A 16,958-nucleotide genomic window follows, 5' to 3' on the forward strand; every position below is an offset into this window, starting at 1 on the left:
GCATGATATCAGATAATTTCAAGTGACATCATACCTATGCAGCATATCATCCCTACCTTGAAAACCTTGTAGGTATTTTGGACACTAAAATGTCTTCTGTTACCTGGCCCACCTTCCATTTAGTACATTCCTCCCCTGCTCCAGTGTGGGGTCCCTCCCACGGGCTACAGTCCTTCACAAACTGCTCCAGTGCGGGTTGTGTTTCCATGGGGTGCAGTCCCTCAGGAACTGGCTGCTTCAGTATGGGCCCTCGGCGAGCCACAGCCTCCTTCAGGCATCCACCTGCCCCAGCGTGGGCTCCTCCACGGGCTGCAGGTGGATCTCTGCTCTTGCATGGGCTGCAGGGGCACAGCCTGCCTCACCATGGGCTGCACCACGGGCTGCAGGGGAATCTCTGCCTGGAGAAACATTACTCCTCCCCCTCCTTCTTCACTGACCTTGGTGTCTGCAGCCGTTCCTCTCACAGGAAATTCTTCACAATCAGACTCACGCAGACGCCTCTCATGTTCTCGTCACATCTCATCTCCTCTCTTCACTTCTTGCAGCCGGGCCGGGCCAAGTCGGGCCCAGTCGGCCGCCCAGCAGGAGGCCAGAGGGTGAGGGCCTCAAGGCCCGTAAGGCTAGTGCTTCCCTCTCTCTACCCCTCGCTTCTGCTTCTTTACATCTTCTTTTTTTTTTTTTTCTTCCTTCTTAAATACGTTATCACAGAGGTGTTATCACTGAACATTCTGCTACCAATCGGCTCGGCCTTGGCCAGCAGCGGGTCCGCCCTAGGCCCGGCTGAGTCCGCTGAACAAAGGGGAGCGACTTCTAGAAGCTTCTTCCAGAAGCTGCAACCATACCCCCCCCTCACTACACAAACCAACACAACCTGTTAATTAGAGATAAAAGTTTTCTACCATTAAATTGCTACATCTGTGATTTTCACAAAAAGTGTTTCAACATATAAATCAGAATATAAGCACAAACTTCTAGAGCACGACTTAAATAGACCTTAGGTACTGAAATTGAAGAGAAACATCCACAAAAATCTCAAGTCTGTGGTTGATCAAACTTGTAATAGAAAACCTATTTATGCATGCCCAGAGGTGCTGCCAGCTTAGCTAAGCTGTGCTGCTCAGTGCTTTCTACATGCCGGAACATTTGAGATTTGTAGACCGCAGGTACTTGTACCAGCATCCTCTGATCCAGTAGGCATGGCAGGCATTTTCTGCTCGCACTACTAACATGCTGGGACAGCATTGATTTCTATAGACAACATAGCAGTCATGTCTCCTTTCACTGAATAATTTTGTGATAGTGGTGCATCCTGGACTGGCAATGAGGATGTTACCTCAGGAAGTAACTTACTGCTTTGGTTTCTCCATCTGCCTGAGTGGGTCTGAACACATAGTTAATTCCCAAGCCAGAACCATACCAAAAGGATGAGAGGCAAAAACTGACTAGTGTGAGTCTGCCTTCTGTCCCAGCTGTTGAAGTCAGGTTTGTGGACAGAAAGGAGCGTGAGGTTTTCTACACAGAATAGCAAAATAGAGAGGAAAGCAAGTTTGACGATTAAAGGACTCCTCTAGAGAAATCAGATTTTGAGCCGTAATAGGTTGATTTGAGAAGAGGAGAGGAGAGGAGGGGAGAAAAAAAAAAAAAGGAAAAGAAAAGAAACGAAAGAAGAGAAAATAAAAGAAAAAAAAATAAAATAAAAGAAAAGAAAAGAAAAGAAAAGAAAAGAAAAGAAAAGAAAAGAAAAGAAAAGAAAAGAAAAGAAAAAAGAAAAGAGGATCTTCCATTTTTTTTGACAATTGTTTCAACCTGAATTGTTTAAAAAAATGGAGAAAAGATTAGCACATTGCCTGTATCAAAACAGAGAGTGATAAATTAGCTGTCTATACTACAGGAATGTTTTTTATACCTGCATTGGAAAGTGTCATTTTGGATTATGAGTCATATTTTCAAGATGATGCCTAAATCAGAGTTGCAAGTAGATGCAGATGTCAACAAGAAAGAGAAGTGATTTTGGAAACACTCTTTTCATGGTACTTCATATTTCTTAGCATAGATATACCACAGTCAACATGCTTGCTGTAGTGACTCCCAGGCTTATATATCTATATATTACCATTGGGGAATTTATTCAGTAAGGAACTTAGTCATCTAAACTTAAGTACTTTAAAGTTAAGTGTGATGACATTTAATGTTGCCACAACTATTCCCATTATAGATCTGTGCCCCAAATATATAGGGACCATTTTTAAAAGTGACTAACACATTGCTAACTGACTTTCAATGAGACGTAAGTGTTAAACATTGAATTCCTCAAACTATTAAAAAAATTATTAATCTTTGAGGTGGCATACACTTTCTAAAAAGTTGCCTTTCACCTTTTAAAGCTTCTGTTTCTCTTCTTGCCATCTTCCTGTTACACACTTGTACTTCAAGTCTTTTCCCAATTTTACTCTTTGGTGCTTGGACAGTACATCATTCTGGACCTTTCTCTGTTCAGTCTTTGACCCTTGCTACCTTTCCTATCTGTGCATCTTTAAAACTGAGGAGCTGAACTTCAGAGAGGGATAACTGACACATTTCCCTGTGAAATCTAGCCATAGGAGGTATATTGGTAGCAGGTTTTCAATGGAAACCGCCATTTCCACCCACAGCCCGGCTGCTGCATTTAAATCATACTGTGTGGGGCTTCCACTCCCTTGGGAGGCTATTTTCATTTTCCTTTAGAGACTCTTCTACAGTCTAATAGAACTCACTGTCAGCTATAAAAAGTAACATTATATGCCATAGTATTTTTTTTTTTAAATCGTGATATGAGTCAAGTTGGAGCCTCACTATTCTGGACTAGAATGTGATGGAATTCAGTTAGATTTTTTTTAATTATTTTTTTTCCTGAACAGACGTCCTTCCTTTCATCAGATGTATCAGAAATGGTCTGATTAAGGCAAAGCCATTTAGGCCCATATCTAGACATCTTACTTTTGGAGTCCTGTGATTAAACCAGTAGGTAAGCTTTCATTTTTAGACCAGAGTATTTCTAATTCTTCTAATCATGAAAAAAAAAAAAAGTGAAAAAATCAATTGAACATAAGAGATACAGTTTTGTCCTTTCAATCTGTCAACAGTTGAACCAATTTCTTTAGCTTGTATCTTAGTGGAAATACTGCCTGCAAGACCCCTTGATATTACAACAAAGCAACTGCTGTGTGTTGCAGGAGATGAACATGATAGTCTATTAGCACAAGCAAATATATGCCTCTCAGGGTGTAAGTTATGGCAAGGGGCAGGGTTTGTGCAGCAGTGTTTTCTCAGAGGGGATAATAATGATCCGCAATACCTGCCTTGTGCATGCATGAGGTGGAAAAACATGTACCATTGTATTTGTGTCTCTTGAAGGACATGCCGCATGTTCTGGTTTTGTTTAGTGAGAGGAGGCTACGGTGGTAGCTTCTGTAAGAAACTGCTAGAAGTTTCCCCTTTGTTCAGTGGATTCGGCCGGGCCTAGGGTGGACCTGCTGCTGGCCAGGGCCGAGCCAATTGGTAATAGAATGTTCCATGATAACGCCTCTGCAATAACTAATTTAAGAAGGAGAGAAAGAGGAAAAAAAAAAGAGGAGAAGATGTGAAGAAGCTGGAGTGAGGGCGGAAAGGGGGAGGCGCGAGCCTTGTGGGCCTTGCGGCCCTCACCTTCTGGCCTCCTGCTGGGAGGCCGACTGGGCCTGACTTGGCCGAGCCCAGCTGCAAGAAGTGGAGAGGAGATGTGAAGAGAACATGAGAGGTGTCTGCCTGAGCTGATTGTGAAGAATTTGTTGTGAGAGGCATGGCTGCAGACACCAAGGTCAGTTCAGAAGGAGGGGGAGGAGTGAGGCTGCTCCTGGATAAGATTCCCCTGCAGCCCGAGGTGCAGCCCATGGTGAAGCAGGTTGTCCCCCTGCAGCCCATGGAGGTCCATAGAGGAGCAGAGATCCACCTGCAGCCCGTGGAGGAGCCCACACTGGGGCAAGCGGATGCCTGAAAGGAGGCTGTGGCCCATGGAGGGCCTGCACTGGGGCAGCTGTTCTGGAGGGACTGCACCCCATGGAAAAAAGACCCATGCTAGAGCAGTTCACGAAGGACTGTAGCTTGTGAGAGGGACCCCACAATGAAGCAGGGGAGGAATGTGAGGAGTTCTTCCCCCTGAGGAGGAAGGAGCAGTGTAAAGCGACATGTGATGAACTAACCATAACTCCCATTGTCTCTTTCCCCCTGTGCCACTTGGGGAGGGGAGAAGGTAGAGATAACATTAAACCTGGGAAGTGTGGGGGGGGGAGTTATCTTGTTCTCTTTCTCATTAACCTAGTTTGTTTTAGTAATAAACAAATAGTTTTCCCCAAGTCAAGTCTGTTTTGCCCATACCGGTAACTTTAAGGATCTCTCCCTGACCTTACCTCAAACGTCGAGCCTTTTTCTTATATTATTTCTCCCTGCTCTCTCCGAGGTTGGGGGGAGTGAGAGAGAGACTCCATAGTCTGATCCCGAGTGGGGCTAAACTGTGACGCTGCATTACTGCCACACTGAGCAAAAGTTAGAATTGTGTGGATCTTGAACCACAGATTGGTCTAATACATCTCTGATAGGAAGTGCTAGTAGGGACTCTAATGACTGTTGAAAATTACACAATACTAAAATAGCCGTGTTCATCTACAGCAAAGAACATAACGTCTTGGTTTTAAATTTGTGCTTATAGCTTTGTATGCAGTAGTAAACTGGCAAGCACAACTACTAGTATCAAAATTTTGTCCTAGAAATTAGGCTCAAGGAGGTATAATGATAAAAGTATTTCAGAAATCCTCTTTATGTTAAACAGATTTGTATGGTAAACTTTTTGGTGCAGAGCCCACTAAGAAAAAAAGCACCCTTAAAAATTAATATGGAGGATAAACTTTCAGTTCCTTCATATTAATGTTTCCTAAATGCATATTAATAATGATTAACATTTTTACCATGAGATCAATAAAGTAGAGAGAATGCTGTCATTTTGATTCTGTTTCAGAATAATCAGGTTTTCTCTGTGTTACAGAAAGGCAAAATCTTTTTGCTTTTTTTCAAAATAGGAAGATTTAGACATCTCAATCCTCTAGCAACCAGAATTTAGAATATTTCACACATGAATGACTCCTAACCAACCGTTCAAGACAAACAACGATATCCTGTAGCTTATGCTGGAGGTGAGAATCCAGTACTTAAGCACTGAAGTGGTTGCAGCTTATATCACTTTGTTTTTATCATTTTTTTTTTCTGTAATTTCAGATGTTTACTAGTGACAGTTTCAGAATTATAGAATCATAGAATGGTTAGAGTTGGAAGGGACCTTCAAAGGGTCATCTAGTCTAACCCCCCTGGAACAAGGAGGGACATCTCCAACTAGATCAGGTTGCTCAGAGCCTCATCCAGCCTGGCCTTGAATGTTTCCAGGGAGGGGGCATCCACCATCTCTCTGGGCAACCTGTTCCAGTGTTCTACAACTTGCTTTGTAAAAAATTTTTTCCTAATATCCAATCTAAATCTACTTCCCTCTATTTTAAAACCATTACCCCTCGTCCTGTCACAACAGGCCCTACTGAACAGCCTCTCCCCATCTTTCTTGTAGGCCCCCTTGAGGTACTAGAAGATCGCTATCAGGTCTCCCCGGAGCCTTCTCTTCTCCAGGCTGAACAGCCCCAATTCTCTCAGCCTGTCTTCATAGGAAAGGTGTTACAGCCCTCTTATCATCTTCGTGGCCTTCCTCTGGACCTTCTCCAACTGGTCCATGTCCTTCTTATGTTGGGGGCTCCAGAACTGGACACAGTTCTCCAGGTGGGGTCTCATGAGAGTGGGTAGAGGGGCAGAATCACCTCCCTCAACCTGCTGGCCACGCTCCTCTTGATGCAGCCCAGGATGCAGTTGGCCTTCTGGGCCGCAAGGATGCATTGCCGGCTCATGTTGAGCTTCTTGTCCACCAGCATTCCCAAGTCCTTCTCCTCAAGGCTGCTCTCGATCCATTCTCCACCCAGCCTGTATTTGTGCCCGGGATTGCCACGACCCAGGTGCAGGACCTTGCACTTGCCTGGTTGAACTTCATGAGGTTGGCACGGGCCCACCTCTGTGGCCTGTCAAGGTCCCTCTGGATGGCATCCCTTCCCTCCAGCGTGTCGACTGCACCAGACAGCTTGGTGTCATCAGCGAACTTGCTTTTTATGTTAGAAGGCTGCTCCACAGTATTATTCCTTTGCATTGGTTATATTCTCTAGCCATTAGCTTTTTTGGATCAAGTGAGATACTTATTGCTGTAATTACAGGAAAATTGATGTATCGTGTTTCTCAATTCTGTTCCATATATCTTTCTTAGTTAAAATTAAGTTGGGAGCCAGTGCTATTGTGTATCTATGTAGAGATGATGGAAAGACTATTTGTGATAGTAATCAGTAGCTGATAGTCTCATTATAGTAGCCTTACATTAGAGATGCGATAAAATGACAGCGTACTCTATTACTCAATACTTAAGTACATGCTAGAATGATAGTTTGACCTGCTGTGTTGTTGTTAAATATGATCTATTGAGTCTGTGTCTAAGGGTGTTGATTCTACTAATACATATCTAGCAATGTTGTTAAATGACAGGATAACTGCATAAATCCCCTTTGATTTCTGGCAGTTTATTTCCCTTGCTTTTTGAATGCTTGAACTTAGCATGCTAAATTACTTAAAAGCAATTACATTTAAAATATTGGAATTGAAAGATTTTGTATTATGTCCAAGGCTCAAAAATTGTGACTGTGCAAAGATCCTTTGTAACTGATAGATGTGGTCTTGTAGCATATTCTAACCCTTTCAAATTGGTGAATGATTGATTACAAACTTTTCCAGTTTTATGATATCATGTTATAATGAAAAATAAATAAATTGGAACCCACCCTACCGTCTACCTGTAAACAGAGCTGTCATTATCACTGAGGCTGAAAACACAGGACACACACAAATCTGGACATCTTGGCAACTCTAGATACTGCTTTGATTTAGCTCAGTGTAGCCAACCTCATTTTTGTCCCTCTCTAGAAGAAAAGAGTTTTCTTTCCCAGTGCTTTTCTTCCAATTTAAATTTTTGAAATAAATGTAGACTTCAGGATTTTGGGTTAGTGCAGAAGTCAGTGTTCTTTGAGTTACTGCAAAAGTGATCACTGGCTTTGCATGTTCCCGTTTTTATGTGTGTGGGTTACATCTAAATCAACATTGAAGTGTGCCAAATCAATAGCCACTTAGCAAAACTTGCTTATATGCATTTTATCTAATGGATCAATAGAAGTTGTTAAACCTGTGCTCTTTAGACTATCCTAGTTTCTTTGATCAGTCCCTGCATTCAGGGGTCTGGCAACAAGACATAATCAGTTGTGGCTTCCGGCTCTTGAATGCACAGATAAGTTTGGTGTTTGCCATCCTAAGATTAGAGTGCAACTACAGTATTTGTCTGACATTGGGTCATGCAGGTAGTCTTGAAATGATAGCTAAGCTATAGGGAAGATAATTATTCATATTAAGTGACAGAGCAGCTGTGGAAAGGAAAGAAGCAGGGTTTTGGTTTTTTCTTTGTGAAAGTTTTGTAGTGCAGATTTAAAATCTGCTAAGTATTATCTTTATTGGGGATGGACATACAGTATTTAAAAAAAAGAGAGAGAAAAAGGCTTGGATATCTATGACTTTTATTCATATTCCTTAATGGCAGAAATGTAAGCTGATCCCCATTCACTCCCTTTATTGTCAGTGGAGAGATAGGCAAAGTGCCTAAGTGAGATTATTTGCCTCCCAGGAGGTTCCAGTTTCTCTGCATTGACTTATGAAGGGAGATTAAAATGACATGTATAAACTTAGTTTTTAGAAGCCTAAGGGTAGGTGAGAGATGAACCCCATCCATGACATCTTAAGTCATAGGGCAATCAGATATTATATTGATTTATTTACATAAATACTTTTGAATAATCTACACTGTAGGGCATGTACTTTGCTAACCTGTGCTGCCGCATAAGTTTTTAGTAACATTTTTTTGTAACATTTATTTTTTACATCTTGCTTTAAATGAGCTCTCCAGGGCTGAGATTTTTCCTTTGTATTTGTACAACACATAGAAATACATTACTGTGCCTCATTTTTCTTGACTGCGCAGCTGTGGAGTTCAACCAATTAAATCAACTTATCGGTTAAATGAGTTAATTACTGCAAAACTGAAAATTTCCTTTCTGTTGTCACGTCCCAAGAGCAGAGACTTTGGTGACAGGTGAAATGGTCTCACCACCCAGAGGCAGATTAGCCAGTAAGTTTGCCACTGCTCATCATAGGGTTCAGTTACACCAGTTTGGAGTCTCAGTGAATTGGGGTGGGGAGGTGCTTCACATTGGAGATGCATAGGATCCAATTAAATAAAAGATCCTCACTTTGACTTAAGTTATGGTGATTTTATTGACTACATTAAAGCTATTTTGTTTAAAAATACATATTTCAATATTTTAATTTCTTGAAAAAAAAACAACGTAAGTGTTGAGCTCAATCATTTACTTCTGGCACATCATTCTGTTCTCATGTTATTTGTTACTCCTAACTTCTTCTTGCAATGCTGTTTTTTAAAGACACTAAATTTTTTAGGGCTTATTTAATTAAATGATGCTATACATATGAGTAGATCTACAGTATGATTGTAGCTAGTCATGTGTTTAAAAAGGCTCTGAAGTGCAGAAGGATCAAGTTGGTTTCTAAAGCTCTGTGAAGAAAATATCACATCTTCTTCCTTTACTTTTTGAGATCCAGCATGCTTCTGGGCACTTTTGTGATTTTTCATACTGTTCCATAATGCAGTAAACAAGTATTTGACACTCCAGAAGGAAAAAAGGTATAGAATGCTCTACATTTCACTCATTCCTATCAGTCAAGCTTGTACCTGTTTGTGTAAATTAATAGTTTTCACTGAAGTGAAATACTTTTTATACATACATAATCTGAAAAGTTCAACAAACTTCTATTTGGTACAAGTAGATGAAGTAAAGATGGTGTGTTTTGACATTGCACACATAAAAGCACTTTCTGCTTACAATAATCTGATTTATTGAACCAGAACAGGAAGCTCATGGGAAACTCTGAACTACAACAGAACTGTAGAGATGAGTTTACTGTATTTTAAAATGTATTTTTTGCTTTTAATTGTAGTTTACATTGATAAAAACATAGTAATATAGGCTCGCTTTTATAAAAATATTTAAGCGTGTGCAGTGTGGATGGGAACACAGATTTTCCAAAGCACTGACTCTGGATTGGTGCCTAACTCCAACTGAGAAGATAGGGGAGAGGGCAATCATTCTGTAAGTGACCTTGAATGCTATGGTGCTTGGCAGTGCAGTGGTTGTAAGAAGTATGCCTAATTCTAGAGCAGTATTCAAGACTCTGACTCAGATGCCAGCAGGCTCCTGGAAAGCAGAATCAGGTAACTTAAGCTTCTAGATTGGGATTCACAGCAGGCAGGATGCTAGCCCAGGGAATTTTAATCCAGCTAGTTGGAAGCATCAAAACCTAGCTGTCTTGTAGGCTGCTATTAGCCTTCTCTGTGAAATAAAAGCTCAAAAAATTCCATGTCCTTTTTTTAATTTTGACTTACTGCTCTTCTCATTTTCTCTTCTATGCTTAGTGATTAGAATACTTAGCAAAGTTCTTTACTTTTCACAGCCTAGGAAGGTTTGTCTCAGTACCTCCCGTATTCCAGGACAGTACGCAGGCATTATATGGGACTTTTGTGGGGTAGAAAAGGTTCCTGACCTGAGTGGCTTAGAGAGCAAAAATAATTTCCCACAAAGAAGTTTGACTCTACTGCCTGACGGTTATCACTGTCCATTGGGTTTGCTACTCGTCCCTGTAGTAATTTGGCATACTTTAAGCAGTTATTTAAATATGAATGGAAAATCATCCTCAGCTGAAGGGAGTTTATTCTTGCAATTGAGTAGGCACATCACTAGGCTGGAGTCAATCTCCTTTTCTAAATTTATTATGATTCTTTCATTTCTATCTGTTCAATGGTCCAGCTTCTACAGGAGTGCTACCAGCTCTTCCTCTTAATAGTGCATAGTCTACTGGGAAGGGCATCCTCCTGGAGTGCAGGGAGTTCAAGCTGTAGGATTCGGTAGAATACAAATATTTATTTTCTGGTCAGCTGCTATAAGTTGATAGTATCAATCCTTTAAAGCGAAAAGTAGTCACTAATTTGAGAGTGATTTAATAGGATGGAGTGTTATGCAAATTAATTAGATTTGCACATTCTTTGAAGATTGGGTTTGTTAGAGGACTTATCTGCAAAATGCCTATTTTCTCAATACTCTAAAAGTCTTCATCTGGAGATATAGACTTGGAAGTTATCTAGTCCAAGCCAAAAATAATACTTAGAGTATCCAATGGGACAAAGGTAAATACCTTTGGAACTTTCTGCCAGAAGCCTTCAGCAGAAGTTTGCTTCCAAGCAGACTCTTCCTAATTTACTGTCCTTAACTGTAGATGATAAAATTCCACCTCAGTGCCACTTCATATACTTAAGTGCTTCATTAAATGTTTTTAATAACCTCACTAGGTGTCTATACAGTAAATTTTTAGATTCTATTACCTACCAAATGTTTTGGTTTATGTTGAATTAAATTCTTACATAAAAAGAAAGAATGAGAGCACTGTTACTGGGGACACTTTTTAGACTGAAAAAAAAAACATTTTGTAAGATTTTTCAAAGTACTAATGAGGAAAAAAAAGGGAAAAAATATAACAATAGCATAAGGCTTCTGAAATAATTTAGTAGGAAAGAGAGACAAATGAAAAAAAGAAGACCAGTAAACATGGCAAATAAGAAACACTTTGTCTAAACTAGGTATTTAAAGTTGACTGAACCTTTATTAGTCACAAAAGTTCTCTTTCTAATTCATGTAGGGAAATAAACCATTATAAGAGGAAAGTGTCCTCCAGACATAGGTGTCGTGTCCCACCCTTGATGTATGGGTTGGCATATCATGGAGGGGAGAATATTAATCAGTAATTTGATTTAGAAAATCCCTTGTATTTCTCTGGTCCTATACTATATATTTTTAAAGATATATGTTTAGTTGTTCTAGTATAGAAATAACCATATTTATTATGCTGAAAATTTTATTAAATTAGTAATAAAATATATTAAAAATCAAGAAGTTCAACTCTGGGAAAGAAATATGTATTTCCTGAGGAAAAGTCCTGCTGAATGTATCAGTGAGTAGCATTGTGTGTTTTTTAATGAAGAAAAATTTCATGAGAGTTAAAAAAATACCATAAATCATTTTTAACTAAGCAGTATAAATTCATATATTATTTCTTCAATTTATTCAATTATTAATGTCTATATGTCCTCTTGGAGCTTATTGCTATGAAATTCAACAACATTCTTTCCACAAGAATTATTCATGACAGATTCTGAAAACCAGAGATGACTGAGACACACAGAAAAGCAGCGTGGAATATTCAAAAGTGTGTTTCAGGAAGCCCAAATATGTATTCCGCTGGAAGCCAAGAGAGCTGAAGCGTGAGGGGAAAATAAGACAAACACAGCTGACCAGGGAAATACAGTGAGCAATAAAAGAACGGATAAAGGCGTGCAAGACAGATAAATCAATGGGGTCGTTGCTTTGAGCAGAGATAAACAAGCCTAAAAAATAAGCAAATAAGGGGATGATCACAAAAGCCAAAATTGGAAATGGAGAGAAAATTGCAGAAGCTATAAGGACAAACAATAACAGATTTCACAAATATATGAGGAACAAGAGGTCAGTGGCAAAGACTGTCATCTCCATATGTGGTCGGGAGGGGAAGTGAGTGGCAGAGGCTGCTGGGAATCCAGCGCTGCCTTCTCCACAGCATGCTTGCTGCGCAGACCACAGGGAACGTGCCAGAAACAGAGAGAAGTGTCCTGGAGGCAGAATCTGAAAAATTAATGAAACAAAGGATGGGAGTGGAACAGGTTAAGAAAGAAAAAGAAGAAAAATAGGGCAGCTAAACAGTAGGCTCCAGGTCTGGTGGCCTGTTTCCCAGGTTTCTGAAAGACATGGATTTTTTTTTTTAACTCTCTCAGACTATGAAGTCTATAGTACCTGAGGTACTATAAACGATATGAGATATATAGTTGAAGAGCAGAAGGATGCCAGTGCAAGACAGTATTTTAAAGGTTTTATAAGAAAAATCCATGCAATGGTAGCTTTATAAAGTATAAATCCAAGCACAGGCAAAACCAAATTTGAGTTTGTGGAACACTGGTACAAACTAATCAGGAAAGAGTCTACAAAAGCTGAGTCGGAGTTAACTGACATAGTTGGTTTCCTTGGAAAAGTGATATATTCCCAAGTCCTTAGTGCTGGACCCAGCCCTTAAAATACACAAATGTTTGTTTCTGTTAGTTGCTGATGTGTCCTCAGTTTTAATTCTATGACCAGAGGAACTGAGCACAAATAAATAAAGTGAAAAACTGAAGTCAAATTTGCAACTTTACTTGAATAGCTGAGTTGCAAATAGTTATTTAAAGAGCTTTATAAAAGCATCAAAGCTCATCAGACAGCTAACTGACATTGATTTCCATTGCCAGTTAAGCACTTTCCAGGGGGGCCTGAATCCTGGGTAATGTCTTAGATTCTCACAAACTTTGTAAAATGTTGTGTAGAAAAGAATAAAGCTGTGACAAAATATTAGAGAGACCAAAAATGGCAATGACAACAATTTATTTCTACCTTTGACTAATCATTTGTATCTAAAAAGTCATGCAATGATACTTAGATGCTAAATACAAAAATTAAACAACAGTTCCAAACAAAATCGATGTATTTCTTATCCTACTGTCTTCTCCAATTTCCAGGCCATTGTGAATTCCAAAGGAGACTCTTTTGGGACATTACTAGATGAAAACTTTTGCAAGTATTTAGGGTTCTTAACTGAACAAAGATTAGGGCAGGGTGGGGTTAATGTTCTGGCTTTAATGTGACAAATTTCAAGTTTGCATCATCTCCAGTGGCCAAGCATTTTCACAGTTACACATCTACTGGTGACCTTTAGCCTTGATGTTTTCAGCTCAGAGCTGCCTGAAGTCTCGTCTTTACCTCTTACAGTGTTCTAAGAAGGTTATAATAAGAGGAAGAAGTGAAATCCTGGGGATTGCTGGGGCTAAGCCTACTCACATCTTTGAAAATAAAGATTAAGATTTTGAGAAAATATGATTTAATGATAATGGCATTGAGGAAGCTATATTGAGGGTAATATACATCACAAAGAGAAGGAACATAAACCAAGAAAGCAAGACATAGCCACTCAATAAATGTTACCCTGTCTGCTTAAATCCCATTGAACTGATATGCAAGTTTCTAAAATCTACCTGAGCCCCAGACCATGACCCACTCCTGTTTTCCAGGATGCAACCTCTGTAAGGCACCTAAATGAAAAGGTTCCTCCCTAATTATCCATCCGTTTCCCTGCGCACTACACACTGAAATTCCAGTTCTGAGGAAAAATTCATCTACCTTCTCTAAGAGCTTTATATTGAGAGTTTAGACAGCTCCTGAACCCCCGTAACACCAGGGGAAGCACCAAAATAAACCTGCTGTGATCAGAACTACAACAAACAGTGCTTCCCTTTTGCCCTCGGTTTTAGGCACTGTCCAGACTGATGGAGACTGAACTCCTGTTTCTGCCCTGACTGTGATGATGTGGGATATTTTCCATGAAAATACGTCCCATCTTTCCCCTTGATTCTGAGCAGCTGGGTCCTGACGAAGAGAAGCACTCACAGGGCAAGAGGCAGGACAGTCATTTGGCAGTGAGCAATAGTGGTAACCTAGGGACAAGGATTTCTGCTGTATTTATAGGTTTTACATTTAAACATCCATGGATAGAAACAAATATAGTCTAAAGAGAAAACATCAGAAGCTTAGGCCTCCTCTTCCCAGGAGCAGGAAAGAAGATTTGGGCTTTTGCTTGCCTGTTATGTGTCAGACTGAGTTGCTTGCAGCCAGCTTCACAGGACTCACCTTATAGAAAAGGATGTCCTTCCCCAGGATATGGCACACAACCTGCTGGATGGAGCATGATCTGGGATCTGGAGAGTGTGGGTTTGTTCCCCCTCTATCTTGCACCATTAAGCCTCAACTTTGTTGTCGGTGTCTGGAAACTATCCCATTAGAACTAGTACCTGCTATTCACTCCCGAGTGAGGAGGATTGGAATCTGGTTAGATCGTGGTACTTAAAATTTACTCAGTGTTTCTTGATAGTGTTAATGGAGGGAGGTAGTTTAATTTAGGCACACTGGATTAGACTTTGAAAGACACCTTATGCAGTTTAAAAGACACCTATGTAGTTCCTACACTGAGAGAGAGGTGCATACCTTATGCAGAGAAGGTCTCCCTTAGCACGTTTTCCATGGTGAATACTGTCTTTTGTGACTCTGTATGTTCCTTAGAGGTGTGTGTACCAGGCAGACTGAGTCAGTCTTCCTGTGAAAAGGTGCTTTAAAATTTAGGTAAGACAATGACTAAGTTAGGCACTTAAATAAAATTCTTGTTACCTAAGTAGTGGTTTAAGTAATTGAGATGTATAGCTGCTGGGATGCAATTAAATAAAACCAAGATCAAGACCACCCAGACACCACAAGGAGCACATCTGTAGTACTACATGCAGTGAAAATCCCTCTTTTTCAGTAGTCTCTCAGTAGAATATGAAGTATTATTAGAGTGGAAGAAAATTATAAAGATCCTAGTGTTTTGTAATCAGGATAAAAGGAATTAAAATATAACGTAAAAGAGGAGTACATAAGTAGGTATGTAGAAAGGGCTGGAAAGAACAGTATAGATGTCCCAAAACTAGTTAATCACAGGAAGAAGACTAAAAACTAATGTAGCTTGAGTAACATTTATAATCACACAATAAAAAGTTAAAAGAGGAAGTTTTTTAAACAAAAAGTAATTTATGTGTGCAATCACTCTGTGCAGGTTTATAAAAGAGGTTACACAAGAATGATAACATGCAACAAACGCAGATTATATGACCTTTGAGAAACAGGTGTCTACTCTCGTAGAAGAGCAGAACTCTGAAATGCTATTTATGTTACAGTGCATTAAAATGATCGGTGAGGAAGTAGTACTCAACTTTGAAAAGTCTGACTTCTTTCAATGACAAAAGATTTTGTTTATTGCTTGTTTTGGTTTTTTTTTTTTTTCAGTGTGAGAACACTTCCAACACTGGCCATGAAAATTGTTTTGGTTTTTGTTGTGGTTGTGTTGGGGAGCTTCCTTTCCCATTTATGCAGCCTTGTAGCATATAATGGAGCTCAACAGTGGAGAATTTAGAAGCTAGTCATCATTTATAACAACAAACAGCAGCATTAAGAATGTAGTTGTATTTTCATTATTTAAATAACATTGAAACATATCTTAATTGTACACAATCAAAACCTTACTGAATATTACAAAATTATGAAGCAATGCTTTATTCCTGATGGTTGTACTGATAGCTAACAGGTAGGATAAGAGTGCTGGTTTTTTAACTATAATCATCTGCCTTAGAAAAGAGTATAATGTGCAGAACACAGAAAAGAATGAGAAGGAAAACCACAGATTTGTATGAGCTCTGTAACTGTTATGCTGGCATGTATATATGACACTTTCAGGCAAATAATAGTTATTTGCAATTTCACAGGTTTTGTAAGTGTCCTCCCTATTGGTCATTATTGCCTAAGTAGCATTTTAGTTTGAAAACATCCATTTTGAGAACAGCAACTAATCATAGTGTAGAATTAGAATATATTACTAAATTACATGAGTTGAGTTATGCAATCTGACCTACAGAAATCTGCAGGATAGTGTAATAATTTGTATCTTTTATTTTTGCACAGTGTTTATGGCTGTCCTTTGGCAAAAAAAAGAAAAACACAAGATAAACAACCCCAAGAGCCAGCCCCCAAAAGAAAACCGTTTGTGGTTAAAGCAGACAACTCTTCAGTAGATGAGTGCTATGAAACTGATGGAACAGAGGAGATGGATGAAAAGGAAGAGGAAGAAGAGGAAGAGGATGAAGAAGAGGAGGAATATTCTGATGATAATGAGGAGCAGGGTGATGAGGAGGAGGATGATGAGGAGATAGATCGAGAAGAAGAAGAGGAGATTGAGGAGGAGGAAGAGGAGGATGAAGAGGAAGGTGAAGATGTGGAGGATGAAGAGGAGGAGGAAGAAGAGGAGGAGGAAGAAGAGGAGGAGGAGGAAGAACGTGGTAATAATCAGAGTATTAGTAAAAAGTAAACAATGTGTGTTTTCTGGGTTAATCTTCTAGTGTGGTGTGTGAGGATTTATCTGTGCAGTTCTCATTAAGGCTAATGGAAGTCATGCAGTTAAATCTCTCTGCTCCACACTGAAAATATACCCCACTGTGTTCTCTTAACATTTATTTTAATAAGTCTGTCTTCTAAATATTTCTTAATACACCAGCAATCACGTTTCAAACAAGGAGGGTGGAGGTGTGTTTGTGCTAAAAATGCTTGCATAAAATGTAATCCTAGTAGTGGATTAATGCATGCAGTTGCCAGAAGAAGATTCGCTAAGGTACAAGCAAAGCATCAGCTACAGCTGGGTGCCTGTACTGATCATTTGCAAGTGTATTTGCTGGATCTGCTTATGTAATGTTAATGATTGCCCACATAAATGCTGTCCCAAGTTTGCAGGCAGTTTTTGTGAGCGAAAATGGACCTCTTCCCTTTGAAAATTTTGCCCCATACTTCCCTCTACCCCAGGGAATTGTTCAGAATGAACTATTGTACTTTGGTTCTTTGAGACTTAAATGCTGTCTACTTTAGTTGATTCTATTAAAAATATAGAGAGTGAGAGATTTACATAGATAAAGTCCTTCTAAAGTTCGTGTATTTTGGTTATCA

General features: G+C 39.6%; 1 protein-coding gene across 7 annotated transcripts in view; it reads left to right on the forward strand.

Moving 5' to 3' along the window:
* MYT1L (myelin transcription factor 1 like) overlaps positions 1–16,958 on the forward strand; it is a 319,362-nt gene that overhangs the window by 198,326 nt on the left and 104,078 nt on the right. For all 7 annotated transcript variants that reach the window (XM_086744916.1, XM_086744921.1, XM_086744914.1 and 4 more), the window contains one exon: positions 15,927–16,300. In XM_086744916.1, coding sequence (XP_086601042.1) covers positions 15,927–16,300 — 374 coding nt within the window. The remainder of the gene's footprint in view (positions 1–15,926; positions 16,301–16,958) is intronic.

The sequence above is a fragment of the Chlamydotis macqueenii genome, chromosome 3, assembly GCF_036417535.1.
Source record: "Chlamydotis macqueenii isolate bChlMac1 chromosome 3, bChlMac1.mat, whole genome shotgun sequence".
NCBI lineage: Eukaryota > Metazoa > Chordata > Aves > Otidiformes > Otididae > Chlamydotis > Chlamydotis macqueenii.